This window comes from Giraffa tippelskirchi, chromosome 3 (assembly GCF_054371585.1).
Source record: "Giraffa tippelskirchi isolate mGirTip1 chromosome 3, T2T-mGirTip1v1.2.pri, whole genome shotgun sequence".
Classification (NCBI taxonomy): domain Eukaryota; kingdom Metazoa; phylum Chordata; class Mammalia; order Artiodactyla; family Giraffidae; genus Giraffa; species Giraffa tippelskirchi.
In genome coordinates this window covers 88531980-88549142 of record NC_137277.1, presented here as the reverse complement: position 1 = coordinate 88549142, position 17163 = coordinate 88531980, and the positions used below count along the sequence as shown (strand labels likewise).

The window sequence follows — 17163 nt, the reverse complement described above, 5'->3', positions numbered from 1 at the left end:
GACAGAGGATCCTGGGGGGTCTATAGTCCATGGGATCACAAAGAGCTGGACATGACCTGAGCACCATTACCACCACAGGTGTAGAAGTCAGGATGTTAGACCTTGATTCATTAAGGTTTATCAGACAGATACGGCTGAAATCCAGCATAGTTGTTCAAGGGAGAGTTTAGATGCTTAATATAGAGTAAGAATTTATTTTGGAAATTATTTTCTGATCTTAAAGTGAAAGTTGCTCAGTCATGTCCGACTCTTTGCGACCCCGTGGACTATACAGTCCATGGAATTCTCCAGGCCTGAATATTGGAGTGGGTAGCCTTTCCCTTCTCCAGGACATTTTCCCAACCCAGGGATCAAACCCAGGTCTCCTGCATTGCAAGTGGATTCTTTACTAGCTGAGCCACAAGGGAAGCCCAAGAATACTGGAGTGGGTAGCCTATCCCTTCTTCCTTTCTCCAGGAGATCTTCCCGACCCAGGAATTGAACTAGGGTCCCCTGCATAGCAGGCGGTTTCTTTACCAACTGAGCTGTGAGGGATCTTAAACATACAACATTTAATTGTAGGAGTTATATGGTACAGGAAAACTTAAAGAAGGATGAGTTTTATCCCTAATCTCACCATCTAGAAGACATATGCATTACAGATGATGCTGTGTAATACAATTTTTTATCATGTCTTTTTGCTTAACATTTTAGCTTAAACATGTCCCTATATTATTATTAAAATTCCTAGTAACTGTGGTTTTACTTCATTGGAGAGGTAGCATGTAGTGGTTAGGATCATGGACTCTGGAGCATTACTGCCAAGTTCATATCACAGCCATTCCATTACCTGGAGTAATTTACTCTCTGCATTGGTTTCCACATAGTCAAAAAGAGATCGTTATACTACCTACCTCATAGGGTTGTGGTGAAGATTGAATGTAATGGTACACATTTCAAACATTTAAGTGCTTGGTGCATAAGTGTTTTTAAGCATTGGTTATTACTATTATTACTTTTATTCTATAATTTATTTAATCATTCCATCATAATTGAACTTTAGTTTTTTAAAAAATTTAATTATTATAAACATTGTGTACACAAAACATTTTCTGTATTTTGAGTCTGGGTCTGATAGTATGAATTTTGGAGGAGGATGATGATGGTGATGATGATATATATATTTTTGTATGTTAACTATGTAACCAGCACTGTGCTAAACACATTCTGTATATGGACTTATTTGTCTTGATAGACACATGAGATAGATGGCAGTATTCAGTGCCTAAATTTAAGTTAAGAAATTTGTCTGAGGTTATACAGTAGTAAATGGTAGAGTCTAGGCTATTGATCAGCAAGCTTTGCCTACTCTTTACTATTTCTCATACATGAAGCAAACTGAGGAGAGTGAAGTCTCCCCCCCACTTACTCCCCCAAGTTGGTAGCCTGGAGACAGAAAGGGACAGTTATGAGAATAGTTGCAAAGTGAGAATTAATAGACTGATGATTGATTGATTGAGGCTTAAGGTATAAGATAGAAGACAATCATTGTGTTTGGCAACTTTTATTTATTTATTTTTAAATTAGAATGAAAAGAATACTTCTTTTCAAATAGCTGAAACAAAAATCCTTGGTGTGACTCTGTTAGTCTAGCCTGATTATAAGGTTAGCTCCACTCCAGTCATATGAATCAAAAGTGGTGATGGTATGAATCTCTAAGCAAAAATTGAGTCCTGCTGTTAACAGATGAGATAATAAATACGAAGTAGATAGGCTTCCCTGGTGGCTCAGATGGTAAAGAATCTTCCTGCAGTGCAGGAGACCCATGTTCTATCCATTCAGTCCCTGGGTTGGGAAGATACCCTGGAGAAGAGAATGGCTACCCACTCCAATATTCTTGCCTGGGAAATCACATGGAGAGAGGAGTGTGAGTTAGAGTCCTTGGGGGGTCACAAGGAGTCCCACATGGCTGAGTGACTAGCACTTTCACTTCAGATGGAAATAGTAACTGTCTACAGTACCCATCCTTTAAGATTTCATTTGGAAAGTGGGGTAGTCCAAGCTTGAGCTGGCATGTATCAGGATTTGGTTGACTTTTATTGTTCTTAGTTGTGGAAGGAGCTGTTTGTTTCATTATTTAATAATACAGTTTAATTTGAGGTTTATCCTTTCATTTTTTTAAACAATTTACATAAGAAAGCGGGTTGGGGATATAAATATATATATTGAAATATAAAAATATTTACATCCCTAGTGTCCCCCTCGTAGGTAAATGATAACATACTATGTACACTTTTCTACCTTGCTTTCTTCACTCAGCATTATATCCTGGAGATCCCATCATGCAGTGTATAAAGATATTCTTTCTTCTTTTTTCTACCTGTATCATAGATCCCCTCCCTCCCCATCAATAGTTTATTCAAATGGTCTTCTATTATTGGACATTTGGGTTATTTCCAGTCTTTTGCTATGTAAGTTGTACTGCAGTAAATATCTTCGTGGCATGTATCTTTATATGTTTTGGTAATATATATGTAAGATACATTTCTATATGTGGGATTGCTGGGTCAGGTTAAACACATATGTAATTTTGCTGCATATTGCCAAATTACCCTTTTAAGGGTTGTACCATTTAGTAATCCCATCAACAGTGTGTCAGAACAGCAATTTACCTATATCCTTGTCAGTAGAATATGTTGTCAAACTTTTGTATTTTTGCTAATCTTATTGGTGAAAAGAAATGGTATCTGGTGTAGTTTTAATTAGCATTTTTCTTATTATGAAAAAGGATGCTCTTTACATCTTTAACTGCTTCTTTTTCCCTGACATTTTTTTTTTTTTTTTTTTGCTACTTTAGAGTTTGGTTGTATCATAAACTAGCCTCTTTAATATTCTTACATTTCCTTGGAATCAGGCACAGTTGTAGACTTGCTTTCTTTTAGGTAAGACCAATCTGCTTGTGGCATTGGAATGCATATAGTGCACTAGTCCTATGTATCTATTGCTGTTGCATCTATGTTATTTTATAAATTACTATAAACTTTGCTGTGTCACCTTGTGAAATTCTTCTTCTCTCAACTGAATAGAAACTAATTGAATTTCTTTTCACTTAAATTAAAAGCAGATCTCGTGTATAGAATACTTTTCTATGTTGGTTGTTCTGATCATAAATTTGTTCACTTTTGAGGGATAGTGCTGTATCTGTCATTTTAAGTCAATCATCTGTGATGTGATGTATTAAAAAATACAACCCACAGATATAAATTATGTTTTGGTTATTTGTTCCATAAATAAGACACACACTGATATCAAGCCAAAACAGTTAAAAATATATATGCTTAACATATAGAAAACTGTACGAAAGCAAAGCTGATCATTTCTTCCTACCTTCTCTTTTAAATTGCAAACCTTTGAGATAAACAGTCGTAAATAGGCTTTCTTATTTCATATGAATACATATAAAAATTATATAAATGGATTTCATTTCTATTTGTCTTTCCTGAAATAAAATTTTACTATATAGAATGCTGTGCAGTTTGCTTCCCCTCCCCTTCTTTCTTTTCCAAGAGGCAGGGCATGTGGGATATTAGTTCCCTAACCACAGATTGAACTGCCGCCTGCATCAGAAGCAAGGAGTTTTAACCACTGGATCACCAAGGAAGTCCCATGTTTCCTTTTTAAAATAATTGAAATATAGTTCGTGTACAGTATTATGTTAGTTTCACGTGTGTGTATGTGTGTGCATGCTCAATTGCTCAGTCATGTCCAACTCTTTGTGACCCCATGGACTGTAGCCCCCCAGCTTCCTTTGTCTGTGGGATTTTCCAGATAAGAATACTGGAGTGGGTTGCCATTTCCTTCTCCAGTGGATCTTTCTGGCCCAGAGATTGAACCCACATCTCCTGTGTCTCCTGCATTGGCAGGCAGATTCTTTACCACTGAGCCACCTGGGAAGCTCAGTTTCAGGTGTACTACTTAGTAATTTGGTATTTGCATACATAATGAAATGATCATAATGCTACCCAAATGAGATGATCAACATCCATATAAGATATAATTGATCATATTGGTATTATATACCATTGATACGATGTTGATGAGAATGGTACTTTACTTTAGTGGTCCTCCTCACTTATAACCATAACCTCAGACTAATCTTGAGAAAAGTATCAGACAAGTTACAGTTGAGGAACGTTATACAGAATACCTGATGAGTACTCCTCAAAAGTTTTAAGGTCATCAAAAATAACAGTTTCTTGAGAAACTGCCACAGCTAAGAGTAGCCGAAGGAGACATGACAACTAAATGTAATATGCTGTTCTGGATGGGATCTTCAAAAAAAAAAAAGGACATTAGAAACTAAAGAAATCTGAAGAAAATATGGACTTTAGTTAATTTATCAGTATTATATCAGTAAAAGTGCTCAATAATATATCAATATTAGTTCATTGTGACAGTCATATCATGCTAATGTAAGATTTAAGGGGAAACTGGGTGTGAGGTTTATGAGAACTCTTTGTAGTGGCTTCACAACTTTTCTGCAAAACTAAAAAATTATATTTAAATGATATATTTTTTAAAAAGGAATGAGAAGTCCCTCTCAATACCAAGTTAAAGAAAAAAAAGCAGAGGAAAGCAAGAATGTTAGTAGTAAAAATGATGACCAGGTCAGGACAGTACTGTACATCTTTACCAGAATTAATGATACTGCACAGCAGGAGTTTTGCAATTGTGACAGTTGTCACAGTCTTCTTAGCAGAAAACAATAAGCTCCAATAGTTTGTTTAGTTTATAAGTAGTAACTCACCTAGTAGGATTCGAGCAAATACTCAGTTGTAGTTAAAAATTAAAGTGTATTATATGTTCTTAAAACCAAGGATGAATTTATGCAGTAAAGAAGATTCTCTGTGCCTACCCCTAGGCTGCAGACCACACTTTGCCCTGTGATACTTTTTTTTTTAATTTGTTTATTTTTAATTGGAAGATCATTGCTTTACAATATTGTGTTGGTCTCTACTATACATCCCCATGAGTCAGCGATAGGTATACTTACGTCCCCCTCTCTCTTGAACCTCCCATCGCATCCTACCCCTCTATGTTGTCACAGAGCACCTGATTTGAGTTCCCTGCATCATACAGCAAATTTCCACTGGCTAGCTATTTTACATATGGTAATGTATATGTTTCCATGCTACTCTCAGTTCATCCCACCCTCTCCTTCCCCCACTATGTCCACAAGTCTGTTCTCTATGTCTGCATCTCCATTGCTGTCCTGCAAATAGATTCCGTATATATGCGTTAGTGTACGATATTTGTTTTTCTCTTTCTGACTTAACTTCACTCTGTCTAACAGGCTCATCCACTTCATTAGGACTGACTCAAATGTGGTCTTTTTATGGCTGAGTAGTATTCCATTGTATATATGTCCTACAACTTCTTTATGCATGAACATAGGTTGTTTCCATGTCCTAGCTGCAAGGAACATTGGGGTACATGTGTCTCTTTCAGTTATGGTTTTCTCAGTGTATATGGCCAGTAGTGGGATTGTTGGGGCATATGGTAGTTTTATTTTTAGTTTTTTAAGGAAACTCCATACTGTTCTCCATAGTGGCTGTATCAATTTACATTCCCACCAACAGTGCAAGACGTTTCCCTTTTCTCCAGATACTTGTGTTTTGCAGTTGTCTGTTCCCCAGTGTAGGCATAATGTTTCCAAGCAAAAATATATTTCCTATGGTTCTGAGGGCACTAAATATATCATCCCTACATCATTTCCCCATTCTTTTCTCCTTTCATCCACAAAACTCCATAAAAACAAAAACAAAGCATATTCCAAGAATGATCTGATAGTTGGTTAGTTGAGACTGGCCTGAGCTGGTAGGACAGCTGGGCTCTGTTCCAGGTGGGCTGTCTCCTTCTCCAGTAGGCAACCCCAGACTTATTCTCAAATAAGTGGTATGATCGAGAGGGAGAGATAGAGAGAACTAGGGGAGAGAGATTGAGGGAGAATATACAAGACCACTTTAAGCTTTTGATCTCTTCATTGGCTTATTTAAAATTTCCATTAATTTTGAGCATTATCTAAAGTTCTATTTTAGGTTTCACCCCTTATCCTCTCAGTCTTAATAAATATCTGATATATGTTTATCTGCATGAAATCTTATTAAAACATATATAAGCTTGACATGTTTCTTTTTCTCTTTTTTTTTTACATTTTTATTTAGATATGCCTCCATCTTTTAAACATGTCATAAATCATTTCTGCTTCTTGATCTTCCCAATCCCCTCTACTCCTTTCTTTTGCCACTACAGATGCCTCTATGAATTTTTATCTGAAATGATTATTGACTCAGTATTTTATTTCTTGCTGTTAATGACATATCAACAAAGGATAGCTGTTATTTTCTATTATAGTTTTGCTTTATTAATATGAATGGTCATATAGAAATGTTTATCCTACATAAACACATATTGATAATTAGTATCACTAAGATATAATCACTACAATTAAAAGAAAAAAGAAAAAGTTTGTTCCGCTTTTGTCTCCTAGTAAATATTGCCATTTCTTTCCAAGATCTGCCATGTTATTATAAATTTTCCCTCTGAAGTGCTTCAAAGAAAATTAAAGTAAATGACCTCCCCCTTATTTCTTTAACTGCTAAGTCACTTCAGTCGTGTCCGACTCTGTGCGACCCCATAGACAGCAGCCCACCAGGCTCCGCCGTCCCTGGGATTCTCCAGGCAAGAACACTGGAGTGGGTTGCCATTTCCTTCTCCATTGCATGAAAGTGAAAAGTGAAAGTGAAGTCGCTCAGTCGTCTCTGACTCCTAGCGACCCCATGGACTGCAGCCCATCAGACTCCTCCATCCATGGGATTCTCCAGGCAAGAGTACTGGAGTGGGATGCCATTGCCTTCTCCGGAGTGGGATGCCATTGCCTTCTCCTATTTCTTTAAATTATAATATTAAAACAATATTTTTAGATGCAAATACCTTTGCATCTGTGTTTTTAGTTTTAATTTTATGTATGATACAACATTAGAAGAGTTCTTGTCATTTTAGTTGCTAAGTCACATCCAACTCTTTGTGACCGTATGGACTGTAGCACACCAGGCTTCTCTATCCATGGGATTTCCCAGTCAAGAATACTGGAGTAGGTTACCATTTCCTCTTCAAGGGGATCTTCCCAACCCAGGAATCGGAAGTCTTTCATAACATCAGTTCTTTGTCATTTTGTCTTTTATGAGTAAACATTTTATTTTAGTGAGATAATTTCCCTGTAGTTTTATTACTATATAATTTATTGATACTGAAGTTCCAAATTTTTTGAGCTTGATTTTTTTTTTCATAATTTTATTAAAGAAAGATTTTTCTTTTCAGGAATTAAGACTTGCAACTTTTTCTCCTCAGATTCTCCAGAGAGTGATATTCCTATGGAGATCACCACAGCAGAACCTCAAGTTTCTGAGGCAGTATATGATTGTGTTATTTGTGGACAGAGTGGGCCCTCCTCTGAAGACAGACCTACAGGATTGGTTGTACTGTTACAAGCATCCTCAGGTAAAAATCGAAGTAATTTTTAGTGGGAACATTTTTAGAGATGAAGTATTTGCAATAGATCAGTAAATCTCTCAAATAAAAGCTATATTTTTGTTTAGATATAACTGTAGATCTGTATAGCAAGGATCTTTTTAGTTTTTTTTAGCAAAGATTCTTAATCTGGTTTTATCTCACTTTCTTGGAGTGTTGAAAGAAGCCTTTAAGGGAGATCTGTCTGTATGTTACAGTCTTTCTTTAGAGCGTGATGGAATCTTACCAATGCTGGGTGCCAAAAACTGAGATCAACATTCTTGGCAACTTGATTGTTCTAATATCTAGAAGCATTTAAGTCCAGAAATAGTCAGTTTAAATACTTGAATTATATAAGACATATTCAGGTTGCTTTGCCCTTGCTTCTTGAGCATAGAAGCAGTCATTCTTGTAACAACAGCCTGCCAGTTGACATTTGCAAATCTTAGAGTTAAAATAATGTTTATAAAACTTTGAAGGATTTGTCTGAATATTCTCTATTCTCTCCCATACTGAAGTATTTTGAGGTAGTGATAAATATTACTTTCCAGTTCCAATGAATGTAATCCTTTTTCAGTAAGAGTATGTGTGAAGCAAAGTAAATAAACGACTTGCATATTTCTCCAGGGCATTTATTTTCTAGGGTGTTTACTCTGAATTAGTAGAGTAGAAAGAATTAGATATAAGAAATTTCTCTGAATTCAGATACAGGTTCAGTTCAGTTCAGTTCAGTTGCTCAGTCGTGTCTGACTCTTTGCGACCCCATGAACTTTAGCACACCAGGCCTCTCTGTCCATCACCAACTCCCAGAGTTTACCCAAACTCATGTCCGTCAAGTCGGTGATGCCATCCAGCCATCTCATCCTCTGTTGTCCCCTTCTCCTCTTGCCTTCAGTCTTTCCCAGCATCAGGGACTTTTCAAATGAGTCAGCTCTTTGCATCAGGTAGCCAAAAGACTGGAGCTTCAGCTTCAACATCAGTCCTTCCAATGAACACTCAGGACTGATCTCCTTTAGAATGGACTGGTTGGATCACCTTGCAGTCCAAGGGACTCTCAAGAGTCTTCTCCAACACCACAGTTCAAAAGCATCAATACTTCGGTGCTCAGCTTTCTTTATAGTCCAATTCTCACATCCCTACATGACTAATGGAAAAACCATAGGTTTGACTAGATGGACCTTTTGTTGGCAAAGTAATGTCTCTGCTTTGTAATATGCTGTCTAGGTTGGTCATAACTTTTCTTCCAGCGAGCAAGCGTCTTTTAATTTCATTGCTGCAATCACAATCTGCAGTGATTTTGGAGCCCCCAAAAATAAAGTATGTCAATGTTTCCCCATCTATTTGCCATTAAGTGAAGGGACCAGATGCCATGATCTTAGTTTTCTGAATGTTGAGCTTTAAGCCAACTTTTTCACTCTCCTCTCTCACTTTCATCAAGAGGCTCTTTAGTTCCTCTTCACTTTCTTCCATAAGGGTGGCGTCATCTGCATATCTGAGGTTGTTGATATTTCTCCCGGCAGTCTTGATTCCAGCTTATGCTTCTTCCAGCCCAGCGTTTCTCATGATGTACTCTGCATATAAGTTAAATAAGCAGGGTGACAATATACAGCCTTGACGTACTCCTTTTCCTATTTGGAACCAGTCTGTTGTTCCATGTCCAGTTCTAACTGTTGCTTCCTGACCTGCATACAGGTTTCTCAAGAGACAGGTCGGATGGCCTGGTATTCCCATCTCTCTAAGAATTTTCCACAGTTTATTGTGATCCACACAGTTAAAGGCTTTGGCATAGTCAATAAAGCAGAAATAGATGTTTTTCTGGAACTCTCTTGCTTTTTTGATGATCCAGCAGATATTGGCAATTTGATCTCTGGTTCCTCTACCTTTTCTAAAACCAGCTTGAACATCTGGAAGTTCATGGTTCATGTATTGCTGAAGCCTAGCTTGGAGAATTTTGAGCATTACTTTGCTAGCGTGTCAGATGAGTGCAATTGTGTGGTCGTTTGAGCATTCTTTGGCATTGCCTTTCTTTGGGATTGGAACGAAAACTGACCTTTTCCAGTCCTGTGGCCACTGCTGAGTTTTCCAAATTTGCTGACATAGAGTGCAACACTTTCACAGCATTATCTTTCAGGATTTGAAATAGCTCAACTGGAATTCACTAGCTTTGTTCGTAGTGATGCTTTCTAAGGCCCACTTGACTTCACATTCCAGGATGTCTGGCTCTAGGTGAGTGATCACACCATCGTGATCATCTGGGTTGTGAAGATCCTTTTTGTACAGTTCTTCTGTGTATTCTTGCCACCTCTTCTTAATACTTTCCGCTTCTATTAGGTCCATACCATTTCTGTCCATTATCGAGCCCATCTTTGCATGAAATGTTCCCTTGGTATCTCTAATTTTCTTGAAGAGATCTTTAGTCTTTCCCATTGTATTGTTTTCTTCAATTTCTTTGCATTGATCGCTGAGGAAGGCTTTCTTATCTCTCCTTGCTGTTCTTTGGAACTCTGCATTGAAATGGGAATATCTTTCCTTTTCTCCTTTGCTTTTCTCTTCTCTTCTTTTCACAGCTATTTGTAAGTCCTCCTCAGACAGCCATTTGGCTTTTTTGCATTTATTTTCCATGGGGACGATCTTGATCCCTGTCTTCTGTACAATGTCACGAACCTCCGTCCATAGTTCATCAGGCACTATGTCTATCAAAATTAGTTCCTTAAATCTATTTCTCACTTCCACTGTATAACCATAAGGAATTTGATTTAGGTCATACCTGAATGGTCTAGCAGTTTTCCTTACTTTCTTCAATTTAAGTCTGAATTTGGCATTAAGTAATATTATATAAATATATATAATATATATATTATATATAATTGTATAATAATATAATATAAGTGTTGCGAGAGGGCATCAGAGGGCAGAAACACTGAAACTAAAATTACAGAAAACTAGCTAATCTGATCACACGGACCACATCCTTGTCTATCTCAGTGAAACTAAGCCATGCCGTGTGGGGCCACCCAAGACGGATGGGTCATGGTGATTAGGTCTGACAGAATGTGGTCCACTGGAGAAGGGCATGGCAAACCACTTCAGTATGCTTGCCTTGAGAACCCCATGAACAGTATGAAAAGGCAAAAAGATAGGACACTGAAAGATGAACTCCCCACATTGGTAGGTGTCCAGTATGCTACTGGAGATCAGTGGAGAAATAACTCCAGAAAGAATGATGGGATGGAGCCAAAGCAAAAACGATACCCAGCTGTGGATGTGACTGGTAATAGATGCAAAGTCCGATGCTGTAAAGAGCAATGTTGCATAGGAACCTGGAATGTTAGGTCCATGAATCCAGGCAAATTGAAAGTGGTCAAACAGGAGATGGCAAGAGTGAATGTCGACATTCTAGGAATCAGCGGACTAAGATGGACTGGAATGGGTGAATTTAACTCAGATGACCATTATATCTACTACTATGGGCAAGAATCCCTTAGAAGAAATGGAGTAGCCATCATGGTCAACAAAAGAGTCCGAAAGGCAGTACTTGGATGCAATCTCAAAAACGATAGAATGATCTCCGTTCGTTTCCAAGGCATTCATCATCACAGTAATCCAAGTCTATGCCCTGACCAGTAACGCCGAAGAAGCTGAAGTTGAACGGTTCTATGAAGACCTACAAGACCTTCTAGAACTAACACCCAAAAAAGATGTCCTTTTCATTATAGGGGACTGGAATGCAAAAGTAGGAAGTCAAGAAACACCTGGCGTAACAGGCAAATTTGGCCTTGGAGTACAGAATGAAGCAGGGCAAAGGCTAATAGAGTTTTGCCAAGAGAATGCACTGGTAATAGCAAACACCCTATTCCAACAACACAAGAGAAGACTCTACATGTGGACATCACCAGATGGTCAACACCGAAATCAGATTGATTATATTCTTTGCAGCCAAAGATGGAGAAGCTCTATACAGTCAACAAAAACAAGGCCAGGAGCAGACTGTGGCTCAGATCATGAACTGCTTATTGCCAAATTCAGACTTAAATTGAAGAAAGTAGGGAAAACCCCTAATCCATTCGGGTATGACCTAGATCAAATCCCTTATGAGTATACAGTAGAAGTGACAAATAGATTTAAGGGACTAGATCTGATAGACAGAGTGCCTGATGAACTATGGACAGAGGTTCGTGACATTGTACAGGAGACAGGGATCAAGACAATCCCCATGGAAAAGAAATGCAAAAAAGCAAAATGGCTGTCTGAAGAGGCCTTACAGATAGCTGGGAAGAGAAGAGAAGCGAAAAGCAAAGAAGAAAAGCAAAGATATTCCCATCTGAATGCAGAGTTCCAAAGAATCACAAGGAGAGATAAGAAAGCCTTCCTCAGCGATCATTGCAAAGAAATAGAGGAAAACAACAGATTGGGAAAGACTAGAGATCTCTTCAAGAAAATTAGAGATACCAAAGGAACATTTCACGCAAAGATGGGCTCAATAAAGGACAGAAATGGTATGGACCTAACAGAAGCAGAAGAGATTAAGAAGAGGTGGCAAGAATACACAGAAGAACTGTACAAAAAAGATCTGCACGACCCAGATAATCACGATGGTGTGATCACTCACCTAGAGCCAGACATCCTGGAATGTGAAGTCAAGTGGGCCTTAGAAAGCATCACTACGAACAAAGCTAGTGGAGGTGATGGAATTCCAGTTGAGCTATTTCAAATCCTCGAAGGTGATGCTGTGAAAGTGCTACACTCGATATGCCAGCAAATTTGGAAAACTCAGCAGTGGCCACAGGACTGGAAAAGGTCAGTTTTCGTTCCAATCCCAATGAAAGGCAATGCCAAAGAATGCTCAAACGACTGCACAATTGCACTCATCTCACATGCTAGTAAAGTAATGCTCAAAATTCTCCAAGCTAGGCTTCAGCAATACGTGAACCCTGAACTTTCAGATGTTCAAGCTGGTTTTAGAAAAGGCTGAGGAACCAGAGATCAAATTGCCAATATCCACTGGATCATCGAAAAAGCAAGAGAGTTCCAGAAAAACATCTATTTCTGCTTTATTGACTATGCCAAAGCCTTTGACTGTGTGAATCACAATAAACTGTGGAAAATTCTGAAAGAGATGGGAATACCAGACCATCTGACCTGTCTCTTGAGAAACCTGTATGCAGGTCAGGAAGCAACAGTTAGAACTGGACATGGAACAACAGACTGGTTGCAAATAGGAAAAGGAGTACGTCAAGGCTGTATATTGTCACCCTGCTTATTTAACTTATATGCAGAGTACATCATGATAAACGCTGGGCCTGAGGAAACACAAGCTGGAATCAAGATTGCCGGGAGAAATATCAATAACCTCAGATATGCGGATGACACCACCCTTATGGCAGAAAGTGAAGAAGAACTAAAGAGCCTCTTGATGAAAGTGAGAGAGGAGAGTGAAAAAGTTGGCTTAAAGCTCAACGTTCAGAAAACTAAGATCATGGCATCTGGTCCCATCACTTCATGGGAATTAGATGGGGAAACAGTGGAAACAGTGTCAGACTTTATTTTGGGGGGCTCCAAAATCACTGTTAATGGTGATTGCAGCCATGAAATTAAAAGACGCTTACTCCTTAAAAGGAGGGTTATGGCCAACCTAGATAGCATATGTAAAAGCAGAGACATTACTTTGCCAGCAAAAGTCCATCTAGTCAAGGCTATCGTTTTTCCAGTGGTCATGTATGGATGTGAGAGTTGGACGGTGAAGAAAGCTGAGTGCCGCAGAATTGATGCTTTTGAACTGTGTTGTTGGAGAAGACTTTTGAGAGTCCCTTGGACTGGAAGGAGATCTAGTCAATCCATCCTAAAAGAGATCAATCCTGGGTGTTCATTGGAAGGACTGATGTTGAAGCTGAAACTCCAATACTTTGGCCACCTCATGCGAAGAGTTGACTCATTGGAAAAGACCCTAATGCTGGGTAGGATTGGGGGCAGGAGGAGAAGGGGACGACAGAGGATGAGATGGTTGGATGGCGTCACCGACTCGATGGACATGGGTTTGGGTAGACTCCGGGAGTTGGTGATGGACAGAGAGGCCTGGCGTGGTGCAGTTCATGGGGTCACAAAGAGTCGGACACGACTGAGTGACTGAACTGAACTGAAATGTAATGTAGGCAAAAGGGTCTATTATGGTACCTGGTAGATTAGTTTTTTGTCTTATTACTCTTGTTTAAATATGAAATTGATCTGGGAAACCCTCACTGAACAGGACAATAGAGCCATCTAGATGAGCAATGCCTACTATAATTAAAAAGAAATGTGTTGGAGTACTGACTAATTTCGTAGCTGCTTATCTTTTTCTACTATTTTAAGGAATTCAGTTTATTAGATTGTTGCCACTTACTCGTGCCTCTATAACTTCTTCACCAAATACGGTAGAATCATCAACTTAATGTTTTCTCTTATTCATTCATTTCACATATATTTATTGATCATCACTATTACAAGAAGAAGCAAAACAAAATAATATCTCTACCCCAGTGAAGCTTATGTTATTATTTTGGACTGTTTTTTGTTCATTGTTTTATATTTTTAAAGTTGCTTTGACTTGTTACTTCATTTAATTCCCTTTTAGCAATTTTCTATACTAAACTATTTAATATTAGATAATTCCACTGTTCCACAGCTCTTTTGTCATTTCAAGATAGGAGGAAAAATATAAGAAACTTGCATTAAAAGCTATTAAATCTCAAGAGTGATTTTAACTGGGAATTGTAGCAGGGAAAATCTCTGGCTGTTTCCTTGCTTTCTGAGCCTCACCACCCTCTGATATCCTCTCTCCTTTTACGCCTCTTTACTTTTTCCTTAGTTCTGAATTCTTTATTTATTTTGACTTGTCTGTTCTCTTTTTCTTTTATCTTTGAATATGGAAAATTTTTACTGTGTGGTGATGGAAAGCGACTAGTAAAATGTGCTTCCATGTCCCCATCAATCTCTAATGTCTCCATCAATCTCGAACAGTGATTAACTTGTGACTAATTTTTCCTCCTAGAATTATTTGGAAGCAGATTCCAGACATCATTTTATCTCATCTATAAATATTTCATCATATCTGCTGAATAGAAAAGAGTTATTTTTTTAAAGACTAATTTTTTAAAACCACTCACTCTGCAGTAACTTAGTTCTTCAGTATCATCAAATATCTAGTCAGAGTTCAAAATTCCCCAATTGTTTCTTATTTATTTAATTTAATTTATTTATTTATAGTTGTAGAGACTCCTTATGGCCTTTTTATTTTTTTGTTTATTTATCTATTTTTTAACTTTACAATATTGTATGTTTTGCCGTACATTGACATGAATCCCCCATGGGTGTACACATGTTCGCCTTCCAGAACCATCCTCCCACTTCCCTCCCCATCCCATCCCTCCAGGTCATCCTGGTGCACCAGCCCCTAGCACCCTGTATCATGCATTGAATCTGGGCTGGTGATTCGTTTCATATATGATAATTTACATGCTTCGGTGCCATTCTCCCATATCATCCTGCCCTCGCCCTCTCCCATAGAGTCCATAATACTGTTCTATACATCGGTGTCTCTTTTGCTGTCTCGCATGCAGGGTTATCTTTACCGATTAACTAAATACCATATATATGAGTTAGTATACTGTATTGGTGTTTTTCTATCTGGCTTACTTCACTCTGTATAATAGGCTCCAGTTTCATCCATCTCATTAGAACTGATTCGAATGTATTCTTTTTAATGGCTGTGTAATATTCCATTGTGTATATGTACCACAGCTTCCTTATCCATTCATCTGCTGATGGGCATCTAGGCTGCTTCCATGTCCTGGCTATTATAAACAGTGCTGCGATGAACATTAGCGTACACGTGTCTCTTTCAATTTTGGTTTCCTCAGTGTGTATGCCCAGCAGTGGGATTGCTGGGTCATATGGCAGTTCTATTTCCAGTTTTTTGAGGAATCTCCACACTGTTCTCCATAGTGGTTGTACTAGTTTGCATTCCCACCAACAGCGTGAGAGGGTTCCCTTTTCTCCACACCCTCTCCAGCATTTATTGCTTGTAGACTTTTGGATAGCAGCCATTCTGACTGGCGTGAAATGGTACCTCATTGTGGTTTTGATTTGCATTTCTCTTATAATGAGTGATGTTGAGCATCTTTTCATGTGTTTGTTAGCCATCTGTATGTCTTCTTTGGAGAAGTGTCTGTTTAATTCTTTGGCTCACTTTTTGATTGGGTCGTTTATTTTTCTGGAATTGAGCTGCAGGAGTTGCTTGTGTATTTTTGAGATTAATTCTTTGTCCGTTGCTTCGTTTGCTATTATTTTCTCCCATTCTGAAGGCTGTCTTTTCACCTTGCTTATAGTTTCCTTTGTTGTGCAAAAGCTTTTAATTTTTTTGTTTTTTAAAAGCTTTTAATTTTAATTGGGTCCCATTTGTTTATTTTTGCTTTTATTTCCAGTATTCTGGGAAGTGGGTCATAGAGGATCCTGCAGTGGTTTATGTCAGAGAGTGTTTTGCCTATGTTTTCCTCTAGGAGTTTTATAGTTTCTGGTCTTACGTTTAGGTCTTTAATCCATTTTGAGTTTATTTTTGTGTATGGTGTTAACAAGTGTTCTAATTTCATTCTTTTAAAACTGGTTGACCAGTTTTCCCTGCACCACTTGTTAAAGAGATTATCTTTTATCCATTGTATATTCTTGCCTCCTTTGTCAAAGATAAGGTGTCCATAGGTGCGTGGATTTATCTCTGGGCTTTCTATTTTGTTCCATTGATCTATATTTCTGTCCTTGTGCCAGTACCATACTGTCTTGATGACTGTGGCTTTGTAGTAGAGCCTGAAGTCAGGCAGGTTGATTCCTCCAGTTCCATTCTTCTTTCTCAAGATTGTTTTGGCTATTTGAGGTTTTTTGTATTTCCATTCAAATTGTGAAATTGTTTGTTCTACTTCTCTGAAAAATACCGTTGGTAGCTTGATAGGGATTGCATTGAATCTATAGATTGCTTTGGGTAGTATACTCATTTTCATTATATTGATTCTTCCCATCCATGAACACGGTACATTTCTCCATCTATTTGTGTCCTCTTTGATTTCTTTCACCAATGTTTTATAGTTTTCTATATATAGGTCTTTTGTTTCTTTAGGTAGATATATTCCTAAGTATTTTATTCTTTTCGTTGTGATGGTGAATGGAATTGTTTCCTCAGTTTCCCTTTCTGTTTTCTCGTTAGTGTATAGGAATGCAAGGGATTTCTGTGGTTAATTTCATATCCTGCAACTTTACTATATTCATTGATTAGCTCTAGTAATTTTCTGGTGGAGTCTTTAGGGTTTTCTATGTAGAGGATCATGTCATCTGCAAACAGTGAGAGTTTTACTTCTTCTTTTCCAATCTGGATTCCTTTTATTTCTTTTTCTGCTCTGATTGCTGTGGCCAAAACTTCCAAAACTATGTTGAATAGTAGTGGTGAGAGTGGGCACCCTTGTCTTGTTCCTGACTTTAGGGGAAATGCTTTTTCAGTTTTTCACCCTTATGGTCGTTTTAATAGAGTCCCTTCTTATCTTTTCCTGTGCCTGTCACCCCTCCCCGCCGGCCCCAAATACACTTTGCTATTTG

The 17163-nt window shown here is 38.1% G+C and overlaps 1 protein-coding gene across 11 annotated transcripts in view; it reads left to right on the top strand.

Annotated features, from left to right (window-relative positions):
- Window positions 1-17163, top strand: part of UBR3 (ubiquitin protein ligase E3 component n-recognin 3) — a 202586-nt gene that overhangs the window by 123807 nt on the left and 61616 nt on the right. For 7 of the 11 annotated variants that reach the window (XR_014079020.1, XR_014079019.1, XM_081577894.1 and 4 more), the window contains one exon: window positions 7390-7539. Coding sequence is in view for 7 of the 11 variants with exons in the window: in XM_081577894.1 (XP_081434020.1) it covers window positions 7390-7539 (150 nt within the window). In the remaining 4 variants the exon portion in view is untranslated. Of the gene's footprint in view, window positions 1-7359; window positions 7540-17163 lie in introns of all 11 variants that reach the window. The other 4 variants (XR_014079018.1, XR_014079017.1, XM_081577889.1 and 1 more) reach the window with 1 other exon arrangement.